At 43.6% G+C, this 23,317-nt stretch overlaps 1 protein-coding gene across 24 annotated transcripts in view; it reads left to right on the forward strand.

Moving 5' to 3' along the window:
• Nucleotides 1–23,317, forward strand: part of DTNA (dystrobrevin alpha) — a 342,834-nt gene that overhangs the window by 306,310 nt on the left and 13,207 nt on the right. For 14 of the 24 annotated variants that reach the window (XM_050941967.1, XM_050941964.1, XM_050941966.1 and 11 more), the window contains 5 exons: nt 1,426–1,446; nt 8,483–8,642; nt 13,153–13,242; nt 13,835–14,003; nt 14,969–15,101. In XM_050941967.1, coding sequence (XP_050797924.1) covers nt 1,426–1,446; nt 8,483–8,642; nt 13,153–13,242; nt 13,835–14,003; nt 14,969–15,101 — 573 coding nt within the window. Of the gene's footprint in view, nt 1–1,425; nt 1,447–8,482; nt 8,643–13,152; nt 13,243–13,834; nt 14,004–14,968; nt 15,102–17,950; nt 18,000–23,317 lie in introns of all 24 variants that reach the window. The other 10 variants (XM_050941971.1, XM_050941979.1, XM_050941983.1 and 7 more) reach the window with 3 other exon arrangements.

Genomic DNA, 23,317 nt, shown 5'->3' on the forward strand with positions numbered 1-23,317 from the left:
CCAGCAATGCTGGTCGATCAGGTTCTGGAGCAGCCATACAAAGATCATTACACAAAGGTTTTCAAGACATGCTCGGTTTCTGGTTTATTTATAGTTTGCTCCACTGAAAACATACTGAATATAGAAAAGGTGGATGTACAGAAGGCAACAAAACAATTAATCCCCAATGGTAAATAGCTATGCCAACACTGTACAGTGTATAGCCTCCTATCCTGGCTGATGGTACCGAGCTAGTTTTTCTAGTTCCTTTAGCTTTGTTCCTTTCAGTAGTCGTTCTGTCAGATGAAGCAATTTGACAACGCAGCCCCTCTGACTATAGGACTTTGGAAGGATCTTCTTAACAGTACTTGTTCCTTTTCACTAAAAAAGAAAAAAAATCCTTTGTAAAATACACTAAAAGAAAGCACTTTCCTGAAGGATCCCATTTCAAAAATGCAGATAGCAATATACAAGTGTATTTCTAAGACTAGAAAGGAAAGCTGGAAAATCCCTTTTTATCTTCCCAAGTTGCAAAAGGGGCCTCAGCCGTGCATTATACTTCTGGCCCTTTAAATCCTGCATGGCCCATCAGAGCTAGCACACTATTGAAAATTGGCCCTCCCAGCAGGAAAATAAGTCCCCTGAAAGTGATGGAGTTTTCCCTTCAGCCGGGGACACTTTAGACATATATTTCCTTCTTCAAGAAAAACACAAACTTTTGTGGAAGGGAATGGGCAGGGAGGAGGAGAGGAACTGGCGTGGAATGTACAGCCTCCAGTACGGATGCCCTTTGCACTGAAGTATTAGTAATATGGTTGTCTAGAACTGAGTTTTGGTGTAAGGATCATGCTCTGTCTTGAGTTATGGGGGTGGTCAGCCTCAGTGCATTTTTTCAGGTACAAAGTTGTATTATAATTAGAATGTGGAGGATGACTAGCCACTCTAAATAGAGTATGACCCCAATGTGCTTCATTGGAGACAATCTAGGGAGTTTTTGGGGACTATGGTAATTGATGGCTCCCCAACATTCCCTGACCCCCAGGGAGGTGGGGTCCTGTCCCTAAGGGATGAGAGGCCCTGAGTGGGAGGTCAGGTCCTGCCCCTGGGGGCCGAAGGCCCCAGGGGCTGTTGGAGAGTGAGCCCATCACTCACTCCTCCTAAAGTGGTTCCTGTTCATGGAGCTGACCCAGTTCTCTGCTCTGACCCATTGGCTCTCACCACAGCATGCAGAGGGACCCGCCCCCCATGACACACCACCTTGCCCCCTTTCTGCCTGTGGGCTCTTTGGGGTGGGGGGTTTCCCCAATGATCAGGGCTCTGTCCAAGTGCACCAGGCTGTATTAGTTAATCCAGGACTTCTAACCTTGTTCCCAAGTTTGCATTTATTTTTCTCTTCTTCACTTAAATCCTGGCTAATCTAACTCTGGTGATCCAATTTTTCTTTAGGAAGAAGAACTGAAACAGGGAGTAAGTTATTTACCTTATTGTAGGTGTCACTAACTCTTTGATGGGGCTACAATTCCATGGTTTATATTATTCCTTCTTCTTGAAATGTGTGCTCATGCCTTGGACTGAGGATAATGATAATGTGTTGCACTTCTTTAGCATGTTTTATCTGACCCTTTCAAAGCACTTTACACAGTTAAACCTCACAGTCCCCCCGGGAAGTAAGAAATGGCTTGATAGAATCTTTTTCTCACTCCTGTAAAGCTATATCTACGCTATGAACTAGAGGTGTGATTCCCAGTTCACACAGACATACATGCACTAGCTCTCATCTGAGCTAGCACCCTAAAAATAGCAGCGAAGCTGTGGTAATGGGGGCAGTGATAATGGCAGCATGGGCTAGCCACCCCAAGTACAAACCTGACTGAACCCCATGAGTACATACTCCGGACAGCTAGCCTGTGCCACCGCTGCCCATGCTAGCTGGGAATCATGCCCTTAACTTGTAGTGTAGACGTAGCCTAAATGAGGCCACTTTAGGGATGAAAAGCAGCAACTGTTTAACTGCATACAACTATAGTACACCACAACTTAGAACAGGGAGTGAAGAACACCACCACCATTCATAGCCATTTGAAACTACCAAGGTAAGTTCAGTAAGCAGAATATAATTACCTGAGTTGTAATTAACCTTGGATAATGGATTTGGAGTCTCTAGTCATTCAGAAAGTGCCAGGGGACTTTTTCTGTCCACAAGCAGTCTGGATCTTGGTTTTACATCTTCAAAAGATGGCACTGGCAGCAGCAGCCAAGTGCCAGTCAGAACAATAACTTCACTTTCAAAGCAGTGCAAGAGTCTGTATCAGGGGTAGGCAACCTATAGCACGCGTGCCGAAGGTGGCACGCAAGCTGATTTTCAGTGGCACTCACACTGCCCAGGTCTTGGCCACCAGTCCGGGGGGCTCTGCATTTTAATTTAATTTTAAATGAAACTTCTTAAACATTTTTAAAACCTTATTTACTTTAGATACAGCAATAGTTTAGTTAATATATTATAAACTTCTAGAAAGAGACCTTCTAAAAACGTTAAAATGTATTACTGACACGGGAAACCTTAAATTGAAGTGAATAAATGAAGACTCAGCACACCACTTATGAAAGGTTGCCGACCCCTGGTCTATATTAATAGTATTGACTTTTGGAAAATTAAATTGTTTTGTAGCCTTTTCTAGAATTAAAATGGACACTGTCGAGGTTATTAAGTTAAAAAATATACCTGATCTGCCCAGACAGCAATCCTATTTAAAAGGGGAGTGTAATGAGGAATATTTCATTGTAACACAATAACGTTGAGCCCCTCAATTTCAACAAACAGTCTGCACACTGGCTATGGTAGGAGGATTGGTCATGCACCAGTTTGTTTGTTTCTGGTGCTTAGGCTTGTTAAACTTAACAGTTTTACTACATTTTGGGACAGAGGATGAATCTGTTGCAGCAAGACAGTGCTGATTGTAGTCCAGAGGGGAAGACCTATCAGAAGACTCCTCTGAGTAGGTCTATTGCTTTTTAATTTTGCCTAAAAACGTTAATGGCTGTTCTGTGTAAATTAGATGCCCTAAAAGTGAACAGGGTTTTTTTTTAAAAAAGCATCTTACAAAAATAGTCTTTTTATTGTGTTTAATAAAAATATATGTTGAGGATAAGACAATATGTTTTTGCTTTCTACAGTGTAATACCTAGGTCCTTTTATCAGAATGGCAGGTGATTATGCTAATTATTTATTTATTTACACTAGTTCTCATCATTTCTATAAAATGTTCCCCATTGATCTCTTTCGTAGGCTATTTACAGATGTAGGGCTAAACTCATCCCTGGAGTAACTCCGTTGGAATTAATGGTCTAGATAAGTTTCTAGTGCTTATGTACTTTCCATTTCTATATTGCCACAATGACGCTTCCTCCCAGAAGGGTAATGAAGTGATCACATATGTGTTGTTTTCTTAGTTGTCATGTTATAATGTAATAGTATTTTCCTGGGCAGACTTTCGTGCTATGTGAGCTAGTTTCAGCTCCAGCAGAGGGAGCAATGGACTACAGATTCAATAAAAACAGTGTTCACTTCAGATGTATTATACTGAGTTATGCACGACACTAGGTAACATAAACCATTTTCCAGTCTAACAAGGGATAATTAAAATCCTTACCACTTTGATCTAAGTATGATGAGCTAAATCGAGTACATGAAGGTCTCATAAAAGGCACTTGGATGCTGACAGCTGCAATCAGTTAACAAATGAAGGCTGAAGCCTTCTGTCACCTCAGTGATAGTGGCAGCTTTCCACAAACTCCCCTGTCAACATGCCTCAGTCCTGATCTTGTGGGTCTAACTAGGGATTAAAAGAAGTTCAGTCCTTGGCCTTTACGCTGACACTACAAGCAAGTCAGTCACTTAGCGTCAGTTGTAAGCATAGTTTTTCAGACATTTACCATCTGTCTCTCGCAAACTAGACTAAGACCACTAACCGCATTTCACATATGCCACTAGACAGACATCCAATGGTAACAACATTCAGTTGCCACAGATCTGGGCTGAATTTGATCTAGCAAAGTAGAATATAAAAAATAGCTGCAGTCTTTTAAACCATACTGTCTCTGTGGGTTTAAATTTCTGTGGGTTGATTTTGTCCAATACTACCCAAATAGTTAAAAGAAAAAAAAACCCAAATACCTAAAGTTTCTCATGCCTTGCAAAGGTCTTGTTCCAGAAAGTGAAAGTTACAGTTAACAGTGCATTATTTACCATGCATACCAGATCAGTATAGCAATTATAGTACACCTCTACCTCGATATTACGCTGTCCTGGGGAGCCAAAAAGTCTTACCGTGTTATAGGTGAAACTGCATTATTTCAAACTTGATTTGATCTGCTGGAGTGCACAGCCCTGCCCCCCCCCCCAAGCACTGCTTTACTGCGTTATATGCGAATTCATGTTATAACAGGTGACATTATAAAGGGGTAGAGGGGTATGTACTTAAAAATGTTGAGCACTAGTGTATAGTTCTTCTTTGAGTATATGTCCCTATGAGTGCTCCACCATAGGATGTGCAAGCACTCTTGATCAGAGACTGCAAAGTAGTGCTCCTGAGCAGAACAACACCCCGTGCTCCACGCAAGGGGATATAAGCAAGCACCAGCCTGCTGCCACTCAGTTCTTTCTTGACCACCTGTGGATCAAGACAGAGCATTTGCTGTTAGCTATTTCAGCTTCCCATCTTTCTTTCACCTTGTGAAAGTCTTTCTTCATTATTTTTGTTTCTTAGTTATTTATTTTATTTTATTTTTGAGCTCCCGGAGGAGAGTTTGCCACCTTCTACTTCTGTACCTTTGTTTGTGCTGGAGCACAATTTGTTATGCCTAAGACCCCAGTGTTTAGACTCTGCCAGATTTGCCACAGCCCTTTTCCCCACAGTGATGAATATTCAAGTTGTCTGTAATGTTTGAGGGACTCCCAAATCCCCTCAAAGTGCAAGGTCTGTCTGGGATTTAAAAGCAGGTCCAAAAGAGATAGGGAGGCTAAAGTAAAACTTCTTTTAATGGAATGTTCCCTAGCTCCAATGGAGTCCCCTATTCATTGGCCTCAACATCACAGGCCACTTCAGTCACCCGTCCAGGTTCATCTGTGACCATGGACATGAAGACCTCAAAAAGGAAGAAGCACACCAACCCCACCAGAGAAATGAAGAAAAAGGGTAGATCATCCCATAAAGACCCACACTCAGGAGACCTCCCACCCCTTAAAGAGTACTGTAGGGGCTCCAGCTTAGTCTGGTACCAAAGTGTCGGTACCATGTAAGAAGCCTTGTCTGGATAAGCGTTCTACCAGACAATCTAATGCAGCAGCATGGCCTGATCCTCCATGGCACCATGATACACATAGGGCCACTCTGCATCCCTCGGTACTGACTTCTTACTCAAACTATGAAGACAGGACCTTGCTTCAGTCCTGCAGCAGCCTCCATCTCACTGGTCCACAATTTCATCTCTGGTAGCAACTCAAGCCTCAACTATAGGCTGTCACAGCCCTCCAGCTCCTTCCAGGTTTCTGTCATCTGAAGCTCCCATCGTTTCAGATGGGCCTGAATCTCTGTTGTAGCATAGATCTATCAGAGCCCCCTCAGTGGTACTGCCAAGACACCTGCAGACTGAAAGCTGCCCCCTCACTGGTCATGATGCCTGAAGCACTTACCTGGTCATGATGCCTCAGGCACTTAGCTCAGGAAACAAATGATCAGACTCTGAGATCTTGGTACAGGAATCCATCTCAGTACCGTACCATCCAGCTCCCAGGAGTCCCTCTACTGAGGAGGATTCTAGAAAATCTGCCAGTCCCAGGGACTATGACTAGTAGGGACCCATTCACTATCCCTCCCAATGGCATCCTTGGAGTCAGTCTGATGACCAGTTTTATAAGATGCCAAGAGGAAATTACAGGCAGCCACCAGTACCAGCCACCAGTGAGTTTCAGATTGTATTTTGAACTGTTATGGAAGAATTGGATACACAGTGACAGCACATTCCACTAGAGTTGAATCCACATCTCTGGCTCTACTAAAAGACATTTCTATAGCAGAAATCTGCAGGACTGTGACTTGGTCTTCTAGTCATACATTTGCCAAGCATTATGCCATCTTACCTGCCTCTAGAGATGACACTTCCTCTGGTGATGCAGTTCTACAAACGGTGTCTTGGTTTACCTCTCCAGTACCCACTTCCTCTGTAAATTACTGCTTGGGAGTTACTTTTTGGGAATTACTTCCTATGGTAGAGCACCCACAGGGACATGTGCTTGAAGAAGGAGGAGAGGTAACTTGCCTTATAGTAACTTGAATTATTCATGATGCTTTTGTCCTTATGGGTGTATAACCTCTCGCTCTCCTTCCCCTTTGCTATGGAGTCTCTGGCTTCGTGGCTGAGAAGGAACTGAGTGGCAGTGGGCTTACTATATATCCCTATATCCCCTCATTTGGAGCATGGGGTGTTCTGCGTAAGTGCAGGTCCACAAATACTACTTTGCAGTGTCTAATTAAGAGTGCATGTGTGGAGTGGAGGCAACAGGGAGGCAGTTTGCTGCTCTCTGGTGTTTTGTCCAATCTGCTCTGGGCATGGCCCCAGTGGGGTTTAGAGAACCACCAGGCTACTCTAAATTCTGCCAGCTGGTAACAGTCCCCAGGGGACTGGTTATGCCGAGTCTGCACCAGCTGAAAACTCCCCTGGTCTGGCAGAATTCTCAGCTGGCCAGATCTAGCTATTTTTGCATCCCTTTGCACTACAAGAATGAGACAGAAGGGGCCAGAAAGCAGGAGAGCATTGGTCCCTATGTGTTCAGATTTCCTGTCACTATTATTTAAGTGTCCTAAAAGTTTTCACTCCGAAAGAAAATATTAAAATTATACTTGCCATCTCCTATCAGAAATGAGTGTCTCACATAAAGGTAACTTTCCTTGCAAAGTCCTGCTTCAAACCTCTCAGGTAACTTCTGCCAAGCTCACTGTAGTGTCAACTTCCATAGCATTGTTTTTCAGCAGTGGCAGTGTCCCTTTAAAAAAAAGTATCCTGATCAATTTGTTGGAGATTAACCGGCAATAACAATGCTGCTTCTTTTCTGATCAGACCTATTGCAGTAGGTGCATGGTAGGCATGATTAGGGCCAAAATCTAGAAAACAGAAGTTGGCTTACAAATCTAGAAGAAGAAAAGTAGACCAATTTTATAAATGGTTGTTGCTGCCTTTTTTGGCACGCAGTTAGCAATATCTGATCTTCATCTCTGAGAAAACAGTCACCAGAACATTGAAGGCATATGGCACTGAAGGTGCTAAGGAATCCAACTGAATTTTTTTAATTGATTGTTAGTGCTAGCCCAAATAAATTGGGGGCGGGGAGGGGGATCTCACTAGAGATAATGTAAGTTTTCAGTGAAAACTAACACACATGAGCACTGGTTCCTGTTTAGTGGCACTCATGTTATCTTAGTCATAGGCCTCTGCTGAACCCCAATTCCTAATCATGCTAAATAGTGTGTGGTTTGTTTGGTTGTTTTTCTTATGTTGACATATATTCCCAGGAACTGTCAGGCAGTAAAGGAAAAGGGCATTAATTCACTGTGTCCCCTGGTATCACTCACACAGCTCCACTTTTAAAAATTATTGTTCTTCAATGTATGCCTGAATTTCAGTTAAATGATACTAACTCTCAGGTGCTAACAGCATGACATTTTATATGACTGATGTTAAAACATCTTAACTTCCATCCACTGGACCCATAACAGGAATTTAAATTGCCTGTCTGAACAGTACTTTGGGAGAGGCTGAGTATATCCTGTGGAGTGAACAATTTGATAGTGAATGATTTAGTGGTGGCTAAATAGCTCACAAATCAAGAAGAAAAGCACAAATCTGTACTATTTGTTGGGAAGGTAAGATTTTATTTCACTAATAGGTTTAATTTACATTCCAAAACTTGATTGCATGGATGCCTTCTTGTAACAGTGGTTGAGGTGTAAGAGCATGAACTTGATTAGGTAACATGGAAATATTAACCCCCAGGAGTAGCTTCAACTCCTTCACCAGACTGAAAGTTGTCTTAGTGGCAGCATCCTTCCACTTCCTACAGACTGCAAGAGTTGTCTTCCTAAGAATGTCTGAATATTGCCAACACTCTTAATTCTTTCATGGAAAAAAGTCCCAGACCTTAGATTTAAAGACAATAAATATCTTCTTTAAATTTTTATATCCAACCCAGCCTGCCATGTTTCAGGATCACCTTCTAATATATCTTTCCTACATACTACATCTTTACCATGGGTTGCCATAGCTGTTTCCTAACAAGTTGGGTGCAATAGGTTTCCATCAACTGACTTAATATTACCCTATTTTCTGCATAACTGCATGATACCAGCTGAGGTTTCACTTAGCCAAGTTAAGGAATGGAATGAAGATGACGACCGCTGAGTGTTTTCTCTCGTAAAGACCTATTTAACCACTTGTTCTTATTTTCCAGACTCAAGGAGCAGGCTCCCCTCGATCTTCACCCAGTCACACTATCAGCCGACCTATTCCTATGCCAATCAGGTCTGCGTCTGCCTGCTCCACCCCAACCCATACACCTCAGGACTCTCTGACGGGTGTGGGAGGAGACGTGCAAGAAGCTTTTGCGCAAAGTAAGTTGCATTGTTAAGTTATTATTGGTTACTCAGAGAGCATATGCAAGTGTCAGGTGAGGACCTGAGGCACAGGGAGGCACAAGGTCACCCAGATGTCTAGTGACCGAGCCAGGAATAGAATCCAGATCTCCTGAGTCCTATTCCAGTGCTCTATCCATTGCAACTCAATCTGTTTGCCATAAAATAAAGACTTGTTATTGACCATTGCAAGTTGGTTCAACAAGCAGGGCTTTGGGGGGATGAGAGGATGATGTGAGAGGGGGGAAGTATTGTGCTGCTTCTCCTAAGAACCGATGGACTTTTCCATTGTGTCTAATGATGTTTACCAGAGCATTGCCATCGGCTGCTGTGCACTTTTCGTTCTCCTTCCGTGGTGTTAAGCAAATTGCAAAAGGGTGGAAGGTCCATCCTTTGCTCACTGATTGTTTGCTTTGAAGTTCTAAAATCACAGATTAAATAATAGGCTAAATATAAAAGAAAGTAAGTAGTTTGTGTGACCTGAACATGGAAATATCCCCTGGCCCACGGAATTACTCTCCCAAATGCTTGCATCCCGCAATTTCCTTTTTTCTTTACCTTTAACACAAAGGGCCTAATTTTGCTCTCAGTTACACCATTGAAAATTGGAATGTCAGTGGAGTCCCCCTGGATATATCCTGCTGTAACTGAGAACATAATTTGCCCTCCTGGGCTCAATTCTGCCCACCCTTGCAACTTCCATTCATTTCAGTGGGAATTGCATCTATGAATTTGATGACAAGAGTGAGCCCTAAGGTTTTTTCTTTAAATAACTAGTTAATTCTCATGTTAAACCCTGTCCAGTTGTTCCTTGTCCCATGGCACCAGGTTGTTAAACATGTATTCTGTGAGAAATGATCACACAGTGTGAAATTTTCTTCTTCCAGTCAAAAAAAAATGAGAGAGACGTACAGACATAGACCACTCTCTTAAAGAGTGGTTTCTTTCAGAACTTGGACAGAGAGAGATAATTTAGTAGCTACAATAAAATACATGGGCTGCCTCAGGCAACTGCTTTTAGTTACAGCAATGTGTTCTGCTCAAGTGAAACGGCAATGTCAAAGTATATTCTCATATGTACAGTGATCACTCTTAGAAACAACTACCTTTGGTATATACAGAATTTATCCTCAGTATTTATCTTATTCTAGTTGTATAAGGCAAATCTGGGCAGTTTTTAAGCAAACAGTTGTACAGTCAGAGTCCTTTTAAGTTGCCCATAGTGAAGGCACTGCATAGAATAGAGCACTAGCTCTCTTATATTTTCTCCTCATAGGCCTGGTCTACACTACGAGTTTATCTTGAATTTAGCAGCATTAAACTGAATTAATCCTGCACCCATTCACACAACGAAGCCCTTTATTTCGATATAAAGGGCTCTTAATATCAATATCTGTACTCCACCCTGACGAGGGGTGTAGCGCTGAAAACGGTACTGCCATTTTGAATTAGTGTGGCAACAATTCGATGATATTGACCTCCAGGAGCTATCCCACAGTGCACCATTGGGACCGCTCTGGACAGCAGTCTGAACTCGGATGCACTGGCCAGGTAGACAGGAAAAGCCCTGCGAACTTTTGAATTTAATTTCCTGTTCGCCCAGCATGGAGTGCTGATCAGCACGGGTGACCATGCAATCCCAGAATCCAAAAAGAGCTCCAGCATGGACTGTACGAGAGATACTGATTCTGATCTCTGTGTGGGGAGATGAATCTGTTCTATCAGAACTCCATTCCAATAGACGAAATGCCAAAACATTTGAAAAAATCTCCAAGGCTATGATGAACAGAGGCCATAACAGGGATTCAACACAGTGCTGAAACTTAAGGAGCTGAGACAAGCGTACCAGAAAGTCAAAGAATGAAATGGACGCTCACGGAGGGAGAGGCGACTGACGAATATAGCTATCCCACAGTTCCCGCAGTCTCTGAAAACCATTTGAATTCTTGGATGCCACCGGCAGACGCGGTGCTGCAGCGCTACATAGCAACATCCCTTTCCCTTCCCTTGCCTTGCGGACGGCAGACGGTACAGTAGGACTGATATCCATCATCATTGTCCCATGAATGCTCCTTGTCGGCCTTGGTGAGGTCGGCCAGGGGTGCCTGGGCAAAAATGGGGATGACTCCCAGGTCATTCTCTCCTTTAAGCTTTGTCTAATGGAGATTCACTCCTGCCTGGAATATCATAGCAGCTAGAGGCTTCCCTGCCCTCCTGCCTTTGATCTCTGCTTGCAGAGGCAATAAAGTCAGTGTTGTTTCTTATTCCTCCATTTTTTATTACTTCATCACACAAATGGGGGCATAACTGCCACGGTAGCCCAGGAGGGGTGGGGGAGGAGAGAAGCAACGGATGGCATTGTTGGAGGGGCACCCCCTAGAATGGCCTGCAGCTCATCATTTCTGCGGGATGTCTGGGGCTCTGACCCAGAGCAGCCATTTGCCTCTCTGGTTCTTTAGTAGGCTTGCCTGATATTCTAGGCAGGACTGACTCTCCATTAGACAAAACTTAAAGAAGAGAATGACCTGGGGAGTCATTCCCATTTTTGTCCATGTGCCCCTGACTGACCTCACTGAGTCCGGCCAGGAGCACCCATGACAGCAGCAGATGGTATAGTATGACTGGTAACCATCATTGTCAACTTGCAAAGCAGCAGACAGTACAGTAGGGCTGGTAACCATCCTTGCTAACTTGCAAAGGCAAGGGGATGCTGCTGTGTAGCGCTGCAGTACCGCGTCTGTCAGCAGCATCCAGTAGACATACAGTGACAGTGGAAAAAAGGCTGATTGGGCTCCATGGCTGCCATGCTATGGTGTCTGCCCGGGCAATCCAGGGAAAAAGGGCGCAAAATGATTGTCTGCCGTTGCTTTCATGGAGGGAGGATTGACTGACGACATTTACCCAGAATCACCCGCGACACTGTTTTTGCCCCATCATGCATTGGGATCTCAACCCAGAATTCCAATGGGCGAGAGAGACTGCAAGAACTATGGAATAGCTATGGGATAGCTACCCACAGTGCAACGATCCAGAAATCGACGCTAGCCTCGATACATGGATGCACACCGCTGAATTAATGTGCTTAGTGTGGCCGCATACACTCAACTTTATACAATCTGTTTTACAAAACTGGTTTCTGTAAAATCGGAATAATCCCGTAGTGTAGACATACCCTTAGAGAATAGATGTAAAAGTCTGTATAGGTGTGAAGCTGAGAAGGCATTACAACTCTTCTCAGAAATGTGTGTGTGTGTGTGAGAGAGAGGGAGAGAGAAAGAGAGAGAGAGTCTTTGAATTACTTTCCTGCAGTCATTTTCTTCAGGAGAATTTATGACTTGAGATCAACAATTTTAAGGGCTGTCAGTTTAAAAGACATTCCAGATGCCAAATCCTGCTCGTTTCTATGCATCATCCCCTCAGAAGTTAGCTAGGATTTTAAGGGTTGGGTCTATTTATATATAGTTTGTTCAACTACACTAGGATATGAGTTTGGGACTCTGTGATAGCATAGGCTGGGAGCACACTATACCAGCCGTGTCAGCCCTGAGGCTGAAGGATTTCACTTTGCTCTCTAATAACCTTCCGTGATTGATGCTTAAGGTGGTACTGAGGAGTTCTGCAGGAAACAACATCTAGACCCTCCTGTATTGGAAAGAGGGTCTCAGCAGCAGGGTGGGGGTAGTGGCTTTCAGGGTAGGCAGAAGTTTGCTGTGAATAGGGGGTAGGAGAGGGAGCAAAGGGAGCTACTCAGTCTTGGCTAGGGGGCAGCCAGCTCCAGGGAGGGAAGTGGGGTCCTGGTGGTTCCTACCTGCTCAGCAGCTACTGTAGCCCCTCTGAGTCCCCCTCTCACCTCCATCCCCAGGTGTAAAGGAGTTGGGAGGGGCAGAATCCCAACTGATATTTCCATGCTGACTCCCACTGTTGTCCCTCCCAGCCCACCCTAGTTCCACCCACCCTGCTGGGTTGTTGTTTTTTAAAATGGGAGTCAATTATGGAAAATACAAGCAGATTCCTGAGCTCCAAAAGATACCATGAATGGGGTGGGAAAGGAAAATCCATATAAGGCCTAATGAAATCAACCATGTTTCTTCAACATTGACCATATTTATACAATAAGAGTCATTAAACAGAGCCATGGAAACTTAGGGAGAAATAATTTTAGTCCACTTCCCCCAGACGTTTCATCTCTTAGCCCTGGTCTGCTAGTGTCACCACACAAATGTGAGTTTGATTGTAATTAATAACTTCTAAGTTTCTGGCATTGTGAATTAATGTAGCCTGATATTGAGCTGCTGCTGCATGCAGTGTAAGAAAGTGAAGCTGTTCTGCGTATAAGTTTTGCATGTGTCCCTTTGGAAGGACTTGAATCCTTGAAATTATTATGCTGGCAACTTAGGATAACGTTAAAACTACTTCATACACAAAGCCATAATTTGTCCTTTGAGAAAAATCTTAACTTTGTGGCGGGGGTTTCTTTTTCCTGCCGCAGGCACAAGGCGAAATTTAAGAAATGACTTACTAGTGGCAGCAGATTCGATTACCAATACCATGTCTTCTCTGGTGAAGGAGTTAAACTCAGGTGCGTGAGGCTTAAGAGCATGATCGCGGTACAGTCATTTAACATATATTTAAAAATAAATAAAAGGGAGCTGAGGAAAAAACACTTAAATGGAGTTCTGGATATTTTTGTATTTTATGGAAAGAAAACCTAAAAGTGGTAATTTTGAAAGCTACAGACACCCAGATGCAATTAAAGCTTTGATTTTTTTTTCAGAAAATAACATTTTGGTGCATCTTAATTATTTTTAAAAAGGTGTCAGTAGCACAACAATGCACCTGTATCCTGATGTGCAATGTCCAAGTTCTCCTGAGTCTAGATTTCTAGCTGTGCCAAATGGCATATACTGTGGTGTCCTTTTTCGCAACATATGCAAATGTCTGCAGAGGCTCTATTATGCTGTACCGCCACAGAAACAAGAGGTGACTCTGTAAATAGAGAGAGAACATATGGCCACAGCATCCATGTTGCCTGAAACATATTAGTGTATTCACAGTTGAGAGATATTGGAAGTCTAACTTGGAGAAACAGGAGAATATTTAGAGAAATGAACCAAGCCTACTAGCACATGTGAAAAGTAAATGTAGCCATAATCACCTTTTGTGGCTCACAGAGATGGGCAGCGAGACGGAGAGTAACGTGGATTCTGAATTTGGACGGACTCATTTTGATGATCTTGTTCCATCACCGACTTCTGAAAAGGCTTTCCTTGCACAAATCCATGCCCGGAAGCCAGGATATATTCACAGTGCAGCTGCCACTGGCACCATTCGCAGTGACATGTGGGTACCATCTCTATTTTTTTCATTCATTTTGTATTGAAATTATGATATTTCCCCCTAGTAACATAATTAAATCTAACTGGGGGGAGGCTCTTTGCCTATACAATAATAATGAGCTCTCTCAGCTAAAGGAGTCATGGCAAGAAGTGGTCAGTTGATACTCTTGATTCCAATCTGAGACTTTTGTGAGCCCATAATAAGAAGCGACCTTGCTGAATTTCCTAATGGAAATCCAGTAGCTGAGCCTTTTTATTTGTGAAGTTTTGCTAGAGTACAGTTGGCAAATTTTAATGGTTTAACATAGAGCTGGCTGAAAGATGACAATTCTGTCTTACGACAACTTTCAAGATTTCAAAATTTGTTTTTGTTGCACTGTGGAATGAAAACAAAGCCTTTCAAAGGTTTTCACAAGTTAGAGTTGTATTGAAACTTCCATTTTCAGATCAAAAGGGTCTCTCTTTTTCTGTCTCACCCACCCTGGACTATCCCATCTAAACCTTCATTGAAATCAGTATGTCTTCAAGAAATGTTTTGCTGTCAGTGAAATGGCATGTTTCATCAGAAACTTTTCAATGAACTCTAATTTAGGACCCGATCCAAAATCAACTGAAGTCAATGGGAGTCTTTCCATTGACTCCATTAGGCTTCGGCGCAGATCTATAGAGCCAAATCTTACTCTCAAGGAAGCTTTTGAGAACATTTATCATTGACTTCAATGGGAGCATGATTGGACTGTGAATGCACATTTAGTAGGGCATGTCCCTTAATCTCTTTCATGGGTGCTAAATCACTGCAGAGGTGGAACTTGAGAAAGGGCTGCAAAAATAAAAATAACTTCAAGAAAATGTACATGGAGTTGAAAACATAGATCCTGCTTTTCTCTCTGTTTTCATTAAAATAGGGAAGTTCTTTTAATATTGAATGTAATTCGTCTTAGGAGGCTATTTATTAATAATTGTCTTTAGGGTTACAGAAGATGGAGACCCCTATGTTAGAGCAGATGATGAGAACTATGAAAACGACTCTGTCCGCCAGCTGGAAAATGAGCTCAAGATGGAGGAATATCTGAAACAAAAGCTGCAGGATGAAGCCTACCAGGTAAGAAAGGAACCCACCAAATAGTCTCGTCTTAAAAAGGATATTGTGCTGCAGTAGGCAACCATCTGCAATTTCTTATCAGTGGCTGGTGCTTCCAGATTTTAAAAATATATTATTCTCAAAACTCCCCTCTCATGCCTCCCCTTGATAGATAGATAGATCTTACACACACAAACGCGCACACAAAGTGCTCAGAAAGAGCTCATCAATTGACTTGCTTAAGGCTGACATTAACTTTCACAAGGTCATTAGCTAATCCTTCATAATTGCCACTGCCAATCAATTTCTACCAAGCCTCTCACACAAGAGTGCTTTGTATTGTAGAGATTGTATGCATGTTGAGCTCAGTTTTTTGTTTAATAACATAAAGCATCTATGATGTTCTCTCCATGTTAGGGGACTGGAGCCACTGAACCAGTCCTTTTAAAAGAAGATGTTTTTGTCATAATCTAGGATGGGGGAAAGGGTCTGGAGTGAGTCACATGATATTTCAAAGGTCCAGCTGCTGCATCTAGTGAAATAGGGCAGTGAGGCCTCAGCCTGGGGGACCTGGCTTGTGAATAAGTGACCTGGTGATTAGGAAAGTGCATCTGTAGCTTCAAGAGCCGCAAGGGGTCTCAAGCCAACTGGCCCTGCACGTTTGGACTCTCAACGTATCTTGCCTGTCTAGTAAATGATGTGCACGTTTGCATGGTGGAAGAGATCAGTGCCTGTTGTAAGTTACTCCTCCTCTGATCATCCAGATGTAAAAATCAGAGTGAGCCAGATTTTAAAATGTCTATTGGCTCACATCAGGCTTGCCTTTGGTTTTGAATTTCGTAGTTTTTACATAAATCTGCTGTACGAGACTACGTAGCTCACAGAGAGTAATTTCATTGTGATGGTCTTTGAGGACACAATGACATTTTGTCCTCATCCTTGCTATGCAACGTCTCAATATGGCAACAATGGGCAACACCTCAATGTTCTGCCAGTGTTTTTACCTAAGATAACAAATGACAAAAGGGGGCAGTCCTTAGGTTTCTGCTGAGTAAGTGGAATTGCTGCTGCTGAGTTAGAACATGGAAAGCAATGATTTTATTATGTAGCAGGAACACCTTAACAATGACATCGGCCAAACATTATGTCATTAATTTCTGTACTTATACTGACACTCAATTTTTTCAGTAAAGGGAACAGTGTAATGATCTGGCCAATATTACTACCTTGCAGCGCAGCTCCATTAACAAATACATGTTTTTAAACTTGCATGAATAGTCACACTAATTACAATGGGATTACGCAAATGCATAAAATTAAGAGAGTGGGGGAGAGCCTGCAGAATTACAGCCATTATTTGTGAGGTGAGAGAGAGAAATTTTGTCAGATACCTTCCAGTATTGTTGCTTCCTCCAAAATTGGCTTTTATGCTGTAGTCCAAAATAGTCCCAGAAAGTCAACACGTTAAATCCTGTTCCCATTGAAGTCAATGGAAAACTTCATTGGGGCAGATTTCACAAAGGGTGAACATTAAACCTGTCTTGTTTCCAGTTGGGGAAAAAATAGAAATTAAAACCAGAAAAGAACTAACTTTTTAAAGAATGATTAAATTGGATGATATGAAATGCTCATCCCAAAAGAAGAGTTCAGTCTGTAAACTTTTCCTGAGGAAACTTAACACTTTGCCTCTAAGCTGTAGAGTTCTACTCAGAAATTATTTGATAACAGAAAACATTTGTTTGCTAGAAAACATTTTCAAGTGATGACCATGGCTCCTAGTATGCAAACCTTCAGTTGTGTTAGTACTAACATGAATGGTGCCATTGGGAGTACTTGAGTAAGAGCTGCTAGGATGAATAAGAGTTAGCAAGGTTATGTCCTTTTGAGTCACTAGAACATCTGATGTGGCCTTGGCTCTCTTCTCTGATTTGGGATTAATGCATAGTATTTCATTATTCAAGATCTTTTTCCACTGATATCCCTGGATAGTCTTTAAAGTCAAAGAACATAGAGCTAGCTTTATCTATATTTTTAAAGAAAGAAGAAAAAGGCAGTACATTTATTTTTCAAGTGTTCCAGGGAATGGTGGTGGGAAGAATTGTGTAGTTTGAATCCAGCCTCTAGAATTTAATATGGTATTTCTTACTTTTCATGTTCATAAAAATTTCCCATTTGACTAGATAGCCTAAAACAAATGATGGCTGTAGTTGCTCTCATAATACAACTGTCAACTGAAAAAATCTGATAAGAAAATTACTGCTACTAGGCTTACAGTAGCTTTTGTTGGTTCAAGAATGATATTACATGTATTTCTCTGTCTCGCTGTATGTAAAGGCAGTCCTTTTAGATGGACAGGTAGACTTATTATTGCATAAGAGATGATGGCACAATACCCAGTGGTTTTGGTCTGTGTGACCTTCAAGCAAGCTTTTGCAAATGAAATTCTGAGACACTAGAGTTTAAATGGAACCAGATTGTCCACAAAGAGAGTGCTTTTCTGCTATGTGGCAGCAGCAAACCTCATGGTACAAGAGAGTCTGTGACAAGAAGCCTCAAAAGCATCATCTTTTTCCGCTTCCTCTTAAGCATGTAGCAAATAACAAGTGTTATCAGGAGGAACACACTTAATGCACAAATCTAAATGCTAACAGCCCTTACCCTCCCATGTCAGTTAGCAGATAGGGTCTTGTTGTAGTTTCTTGCTGAATGTATTGTAAGAGACAGTTTTCCTTAGTCTTATTTCCTGTCCCCATTATTGTTCTCTCTTATTTCCTCTCTTGTGCATGGCTTTATTCCAAATAATACACTGGCCTGGCTGCTCACTGGCTTAACTTGTCATCTTCTTGTTTTATGTCCTTTGTTATCTACAGGTCAGTTTGCAAGGTTGAGTGCAATATCCTTCTATCATTCTCCTCTCAAGTAAGTATTACCTTAATATAGGAGAATCTTTTCAACTGGAAACTTGTAATTCAGATGCACTGCGCCTTCTACTTCATGTGCACGCATGATGATGCTGTTTCCTCCCTTGCTTATTTCCAGACATCCAAGCATGAATTATCTCTAAACCATGCCTAATAAGCCATCAAAAGTGTGGTCAAAGTGCCGAGGATCATTCCCACACACTCTTTTATTTTGTTACCTTACTCTGTTACGCAGAAGGGCAAATGGTCTTCTTAGCTATTAATGGCAATGCATTAAGTGGCCATGAGAGAGAGAGAATGATCCAGTGATTATGACACTAGTTTGGACTTCAGGAGACAGGGGTTCTGTTCCCTGCTCTATGCATCAGTTCCCCCTGTGTACTTCCCTGACTCACTGGGGTGTTGTGTAGATAAATTCATTACAAATTGTGAGGTACTTCAGGAATGGGTACCATACACAGGTGCCAACTTTCTGATTTCCCAGGTGAGTGCCCCACCCTGACCCCACTCCTTCTCCCAAGGCCTCACCTCTTCCCACCCTGTTCTGCCCCCTCCCTCGAGCGCGCCCCACCATAGACGACTGGTACTGCTTATACTGAGGGGGCACTATGTAAAGGGGAGGTCACGTGACCCATCACATGTTCCCCTCCCCACGCCAACCCCCCCCATGCCCATCCCAGGGCCACCACGCTGTCCCCGCCACATGTTACCTGTGCCTGGCTCCCCCCGGCACATTCTGGCACTCTCCCTGGCGTGAGGAAGCCGCGGTGGGAAGCAGGAGAGAGCCACTTCTAACACCGGTCCCTCCCGATCACTGCTCTGCAGCCCAGCAACTGGGTGAGAGAGCCTGGCTGGGGAGGCAGCTTCAACTCCCTGCCCAGGCTCGGCTGCTGGGGACTGCGGCTGAACAAGCCAGAAACATCCCGGGGGTTGTGGGGGCTCTGACTCGCCCTGCTTCCTAGCACCTGAGCCCAGATGGGGACCAGAAGCTGCCTCCCCAGCCAGGCTGTCTTAGGCAACCGCCAGCCCGCCACACTGCAGAGCAATGTCCCAGTGGCCAGAAGGGGCTGATCCCACCACTTTTGCTCCTGCACGCCCCCACCCCCGTCCCTTTCACTCCCTGGCATCTGGGCATGTCCCCCCAACGCATTGCCCAGCCCCACCCTTGCTCTGCCTCTTCCTGCCCCTGCTCCTTCTCTTCCCCTCCCCCCCAGTGCCTCCTGCATACCACCAAACACCTGATCGCTGGTGGGCGGGAGGCAATGGGGGGAGCAGAAGCTGGCCCACCGGGTGCTGAGCACCCACTATTTTTTTCCATGGGTGCACCAGTCTGGAGCACCCGTGGAGTTGGCACCTATGGTGCCATGTAAGTGCTTAAGATGGATAGTACTCATGTATCAAATGCCATACCCACAACTATCACTAAGTACCCATCATCTCTAAATGAAGTACTGTTTGTCACTTTTGAGCTTAGCCAGTGCCCCAGTATGGCATTAAGGAGCACTTTGCCTTGCTGGTGGAGCCATTTGCAGATGAGAAGTAAAACCAATGACCATGCCACCTCTAGCAGGAGTTTAAGTTAGGAAACTAGGCTTCCTAGACAAATTCTAACACAATGAAATAAATTTCCACTATTTAAATCCCATCTAGAGTTTCAGATGTATATGGGATCATCTTCTCTTTCTGTTCCAAGTAGTGCTGATGTGCACTGTTAAGTGGCTGCCGTGTTTCATGTGAGAGGAGGCTGCATTTTAGTAATTGGCAAAGTAGATCTTGTTTATGTCAGTGTGATGGCAAAATTTGGCCCTCTGCTACTGGTGTGCAATTCCCAGTGAGTTTATTAGGAGTGATATGCCTGTAACTGATGCTAGAATTTGGGTCTTTGTTTGTAAAGCACTTTGGGGGATGGGAATTAAAAGCTGCTATTTATTTTTTTTAAAGACCTCTCTCAAATAATAGTTGAAAGCCATCAGTGGGACAAAAAACAAACAGCAATCTGACAAAATATCACAACACTGAATAAGTATACACCATGACACATGTTCCTATTTCCATACCCCCATCAGGTTATACTCACCTCCTCAGCTGCCTCGGTATGTGCCTGGAAAGTGAGCAGCTATAGAAACACATTTTCTTCTTTCAACATACTAGAATTGTTAGTTACCAGTCAAGTTACTAGATTATGAAAACAGATCACGCTGCAATAATGAATGTCTATAGAAGTATAGAGAGTTCAAATGTTCATGTAGCATATGCTTTTATATACATTATTATAAATTAAAATTACAGTGGGTGAAACATGCTGATAAAGTAAAAAATTATCTGAAACCCTGTCCCAAATTCAGGTAAAACTTTTTTTTAATTTTAATTATTTATATTTGTTTAAAAAAGTTCAGGTAACTTCTTCTAATATTTTAACTTTAGCAAACCTCTGCACTTTCTGCTTCCAGCTAGAAACACCAAGGCTAAGATATTGTTGTAAGAAAAGCCAAGTGTTGATCACTGATTACTCTCGCCCCTCACTCCACCAATATGGTCACAAGGTGCCCGTTATCTACCGGGTAATGAGCGTTGGGAGAGGGCAGAGGCTCGATCACTGGATGTCCCCGGGAGGGTTGACAAGTGCCCCGAAGGTAGCAATGGGGATAACGCAAACAATGAGTCGTGGGGTTAAAATTGAGGGTTTATTGAATGGGTCACAAGTGAGGATGAGGAACAACTTAATACTAGTTACAACTTGGGCCTACAATATAATACTAGAACAAATAATAAAAATACTGCAATTACAAACAGAAGTTGACCCTGGTATCGCTCTAAGTCCCAGTAGTTATTCAGGTCCTTCCAAGGGTTAGTAAAGGTGCTATTGGTGCTATTATTAAGCATAAATGCAATTACTCGTCTAAGTAAAAAAAATGCAATAAGACAGTTAAAGATTGCCGTGAGACTCAGGCCAATCCCCCTTGCGTTCAAGGTTTCCTGGTTAGCGGGTTTCCCCTCGCAGGAGCCTTGGGGCGGCTGGAATCGGCTTTCGTCTCCAGCTTACAACACGATTACAGGCTCAGTTAGTTAGCAGAATTAGCAGCTAGGCATACTTACACACACAAACCACAAACGTTTCATTACCACCGGCAGACGGGTAGGCTTCTGAGAACATGGAGCTGAGGGAGACTTCGAGTTGATCAGGCTCGGTTACGGGTACAGGTTTCTGCGTTTTCTCCCTGCCCACTGTTTCACGGTGGGCAATTTATAAGGGTAATGACGTGTTCAGTTTTTTGGCCAGGTTTCTCCTAATTAGGAGATTTACAGGTGCCTCGTTACCACCCTCGGGGGGGGGGTGTTTCCTGGAAATGGCTGACCACAAAATTTGCCTAGCTCCAATGGTTACTTTCAGGAAATGTTTCTCACCTGAGAGTACGTGCATGCTCGTTTCCTGAACATGGAGGCCAGGGCAAAAGCTACCTAGGGCTGTGAGACTAACATGCCCCCATGCCCTGGGCTCCATGTGAACGTTATGCCTATACCTTAGATTCATCGTCCGACTCGCCATCCCCTTCTACAAGAGGGCGTGTCGGGGGAAGAGGCAATGTAGGCCGACCCGTTAACGCGATGGACGCAGGCTTTCAAACAGGCACAGCCAAGGCAGAGCAGGATACACCCAACCAGGAGGGAGATAAGGAGAGATTGGAAATAAGCCTTGTAGGCTCCGAGACCCAACCAATCGAGCCAGGACCAAAATCGGAAGGTTTCCCTGGCCTCACGCACGGCGGTTCCTAAAGCCCTGAGGTTGTTAATCACTTCCGTTAAATTTCCAGATACAGAAGAAACAGAGACACAACACTTATCCTTAAACTGTGGGTACATGGATATGAGGGTCTCACAAAAATCCCGTGATTGCAGCAGAAATTGTATCATTAATCGGTTCTGAAAAGAATAATCTGATAATTCCGTTAGCTGCTGATTGACTAAATTAAAACCTTTTGCGGTGGTATTTGCCAGTGTTTCAATAGCCAGTGATTGGAATAATACTTGCTCACGTAATAACATATATCCAACGGGGTTAAACGAGACCACTGAAGACACTACAGAGGACAGCGCACCCTTTGCCTTCTCCCACCAACCCCAGGAACGTCGAACCCGTCCGGCTGAGTTGGGATGCCAGGTCTTAACATAAATACCACCCCCTTTTAACAGGATAGAGCCAGTGGTACATATACCTCTAGGGTTAGGGGGGAGCGCCGTATAGGCTGCCTCGCCACACAACCAGAAGTGACCGGGTCTGGGGGACCAAGGGGAAAAGGCAGAGTCCTGGCATGCCGAGCCTCCCTTAAAAACTAACTTCTTAATGTGGCTGTGGGATATATATGTGTGTTTGAGGGGCTGGTAGAATCTTTTGCCGCTATAAGTGATGTCGCCGGACCTAATTTTCCGGCCGCGGCTACCGCATAAAATGGGGAGTGGGGACGTACGATTGAAAATAGGGCTGCTGGCCGTCTCATTTCCGTCTACAAGCTGCCACTGGAAACAATTGGGGTAGGCCCCGACCCAAATGGTTTCTGTTCGATTATTTCCCAAAAAGGCCCAACAGTGGGATGCCATAGGCCTTTCTCCGGGTGATAAGGGGAGTGGGCCCATACGACCTACCCTAGTTTCATTAAAAATAGAAAAAACAAGGAGGGAAATGGGGTCGAAAAGATCGTTTGTGCAACCTGTCCATTGTACGGTGGGGAGCTACTGAGCAAAGGGGGAGGAGCAATTAAGGGGACCATTAATGCTACTAAAATTAAACACTAAAGGCAATAAATTAAACAAAGGCCTATTTACAGACAGCTTATTGGAACATGCAAGGCAGTTATCAGGGGTCAGTGAGGATAAGTCGACGTTTCCTCCCAGAACTTCCTGGATCCAATAGGCTGCAAACATAAGCTGATGGGTATTTTCGTTCACGGGATACGGATGCCTCAGGTTCAGCAGGTCTGGGCCCTTCTGGTTGTTGTCCCGGCTTCCAGTCGCTATGGTGAGCTGTAAGACAAAGCAGAAGGCGGCCTTATTGGCCCTTGTTAGTTTGCTCCAGATTCAGAACGTTTGCTTATCCAGTTATGGTGGACCAAGGTGTGATTGCCCTGGACATCTATAACCGTATAGGTATTGGGATATTTGCCCGCAGTTACAATTTGTGCGGCATAGGGTTCTCGGTGACCTGAGGCCTGTGGCTCAGCCACCCAGACAAGTTGGTTGGGGTGATATACGGGAGTCCAGGGGCCTCTAGGCCTGGGGCTGATTTCGGGCCAACGAGAATAGTTTGCGTTGAGGGAGATA

This window comes from Gopherus flavomarginatus, chromosome 2 (assembly GCF_025201925.1).
Source record: "Gopherus flavomarginatus isolate rGopFla2 chromosome 2, rGopFla2.mat.asm, whole genome shotgun sequence".
NCBI lineage: Eukaryota > Metazoa > Chordata > Testudines > Testudinidae > Gopherus > Gopherus flavomarginatus.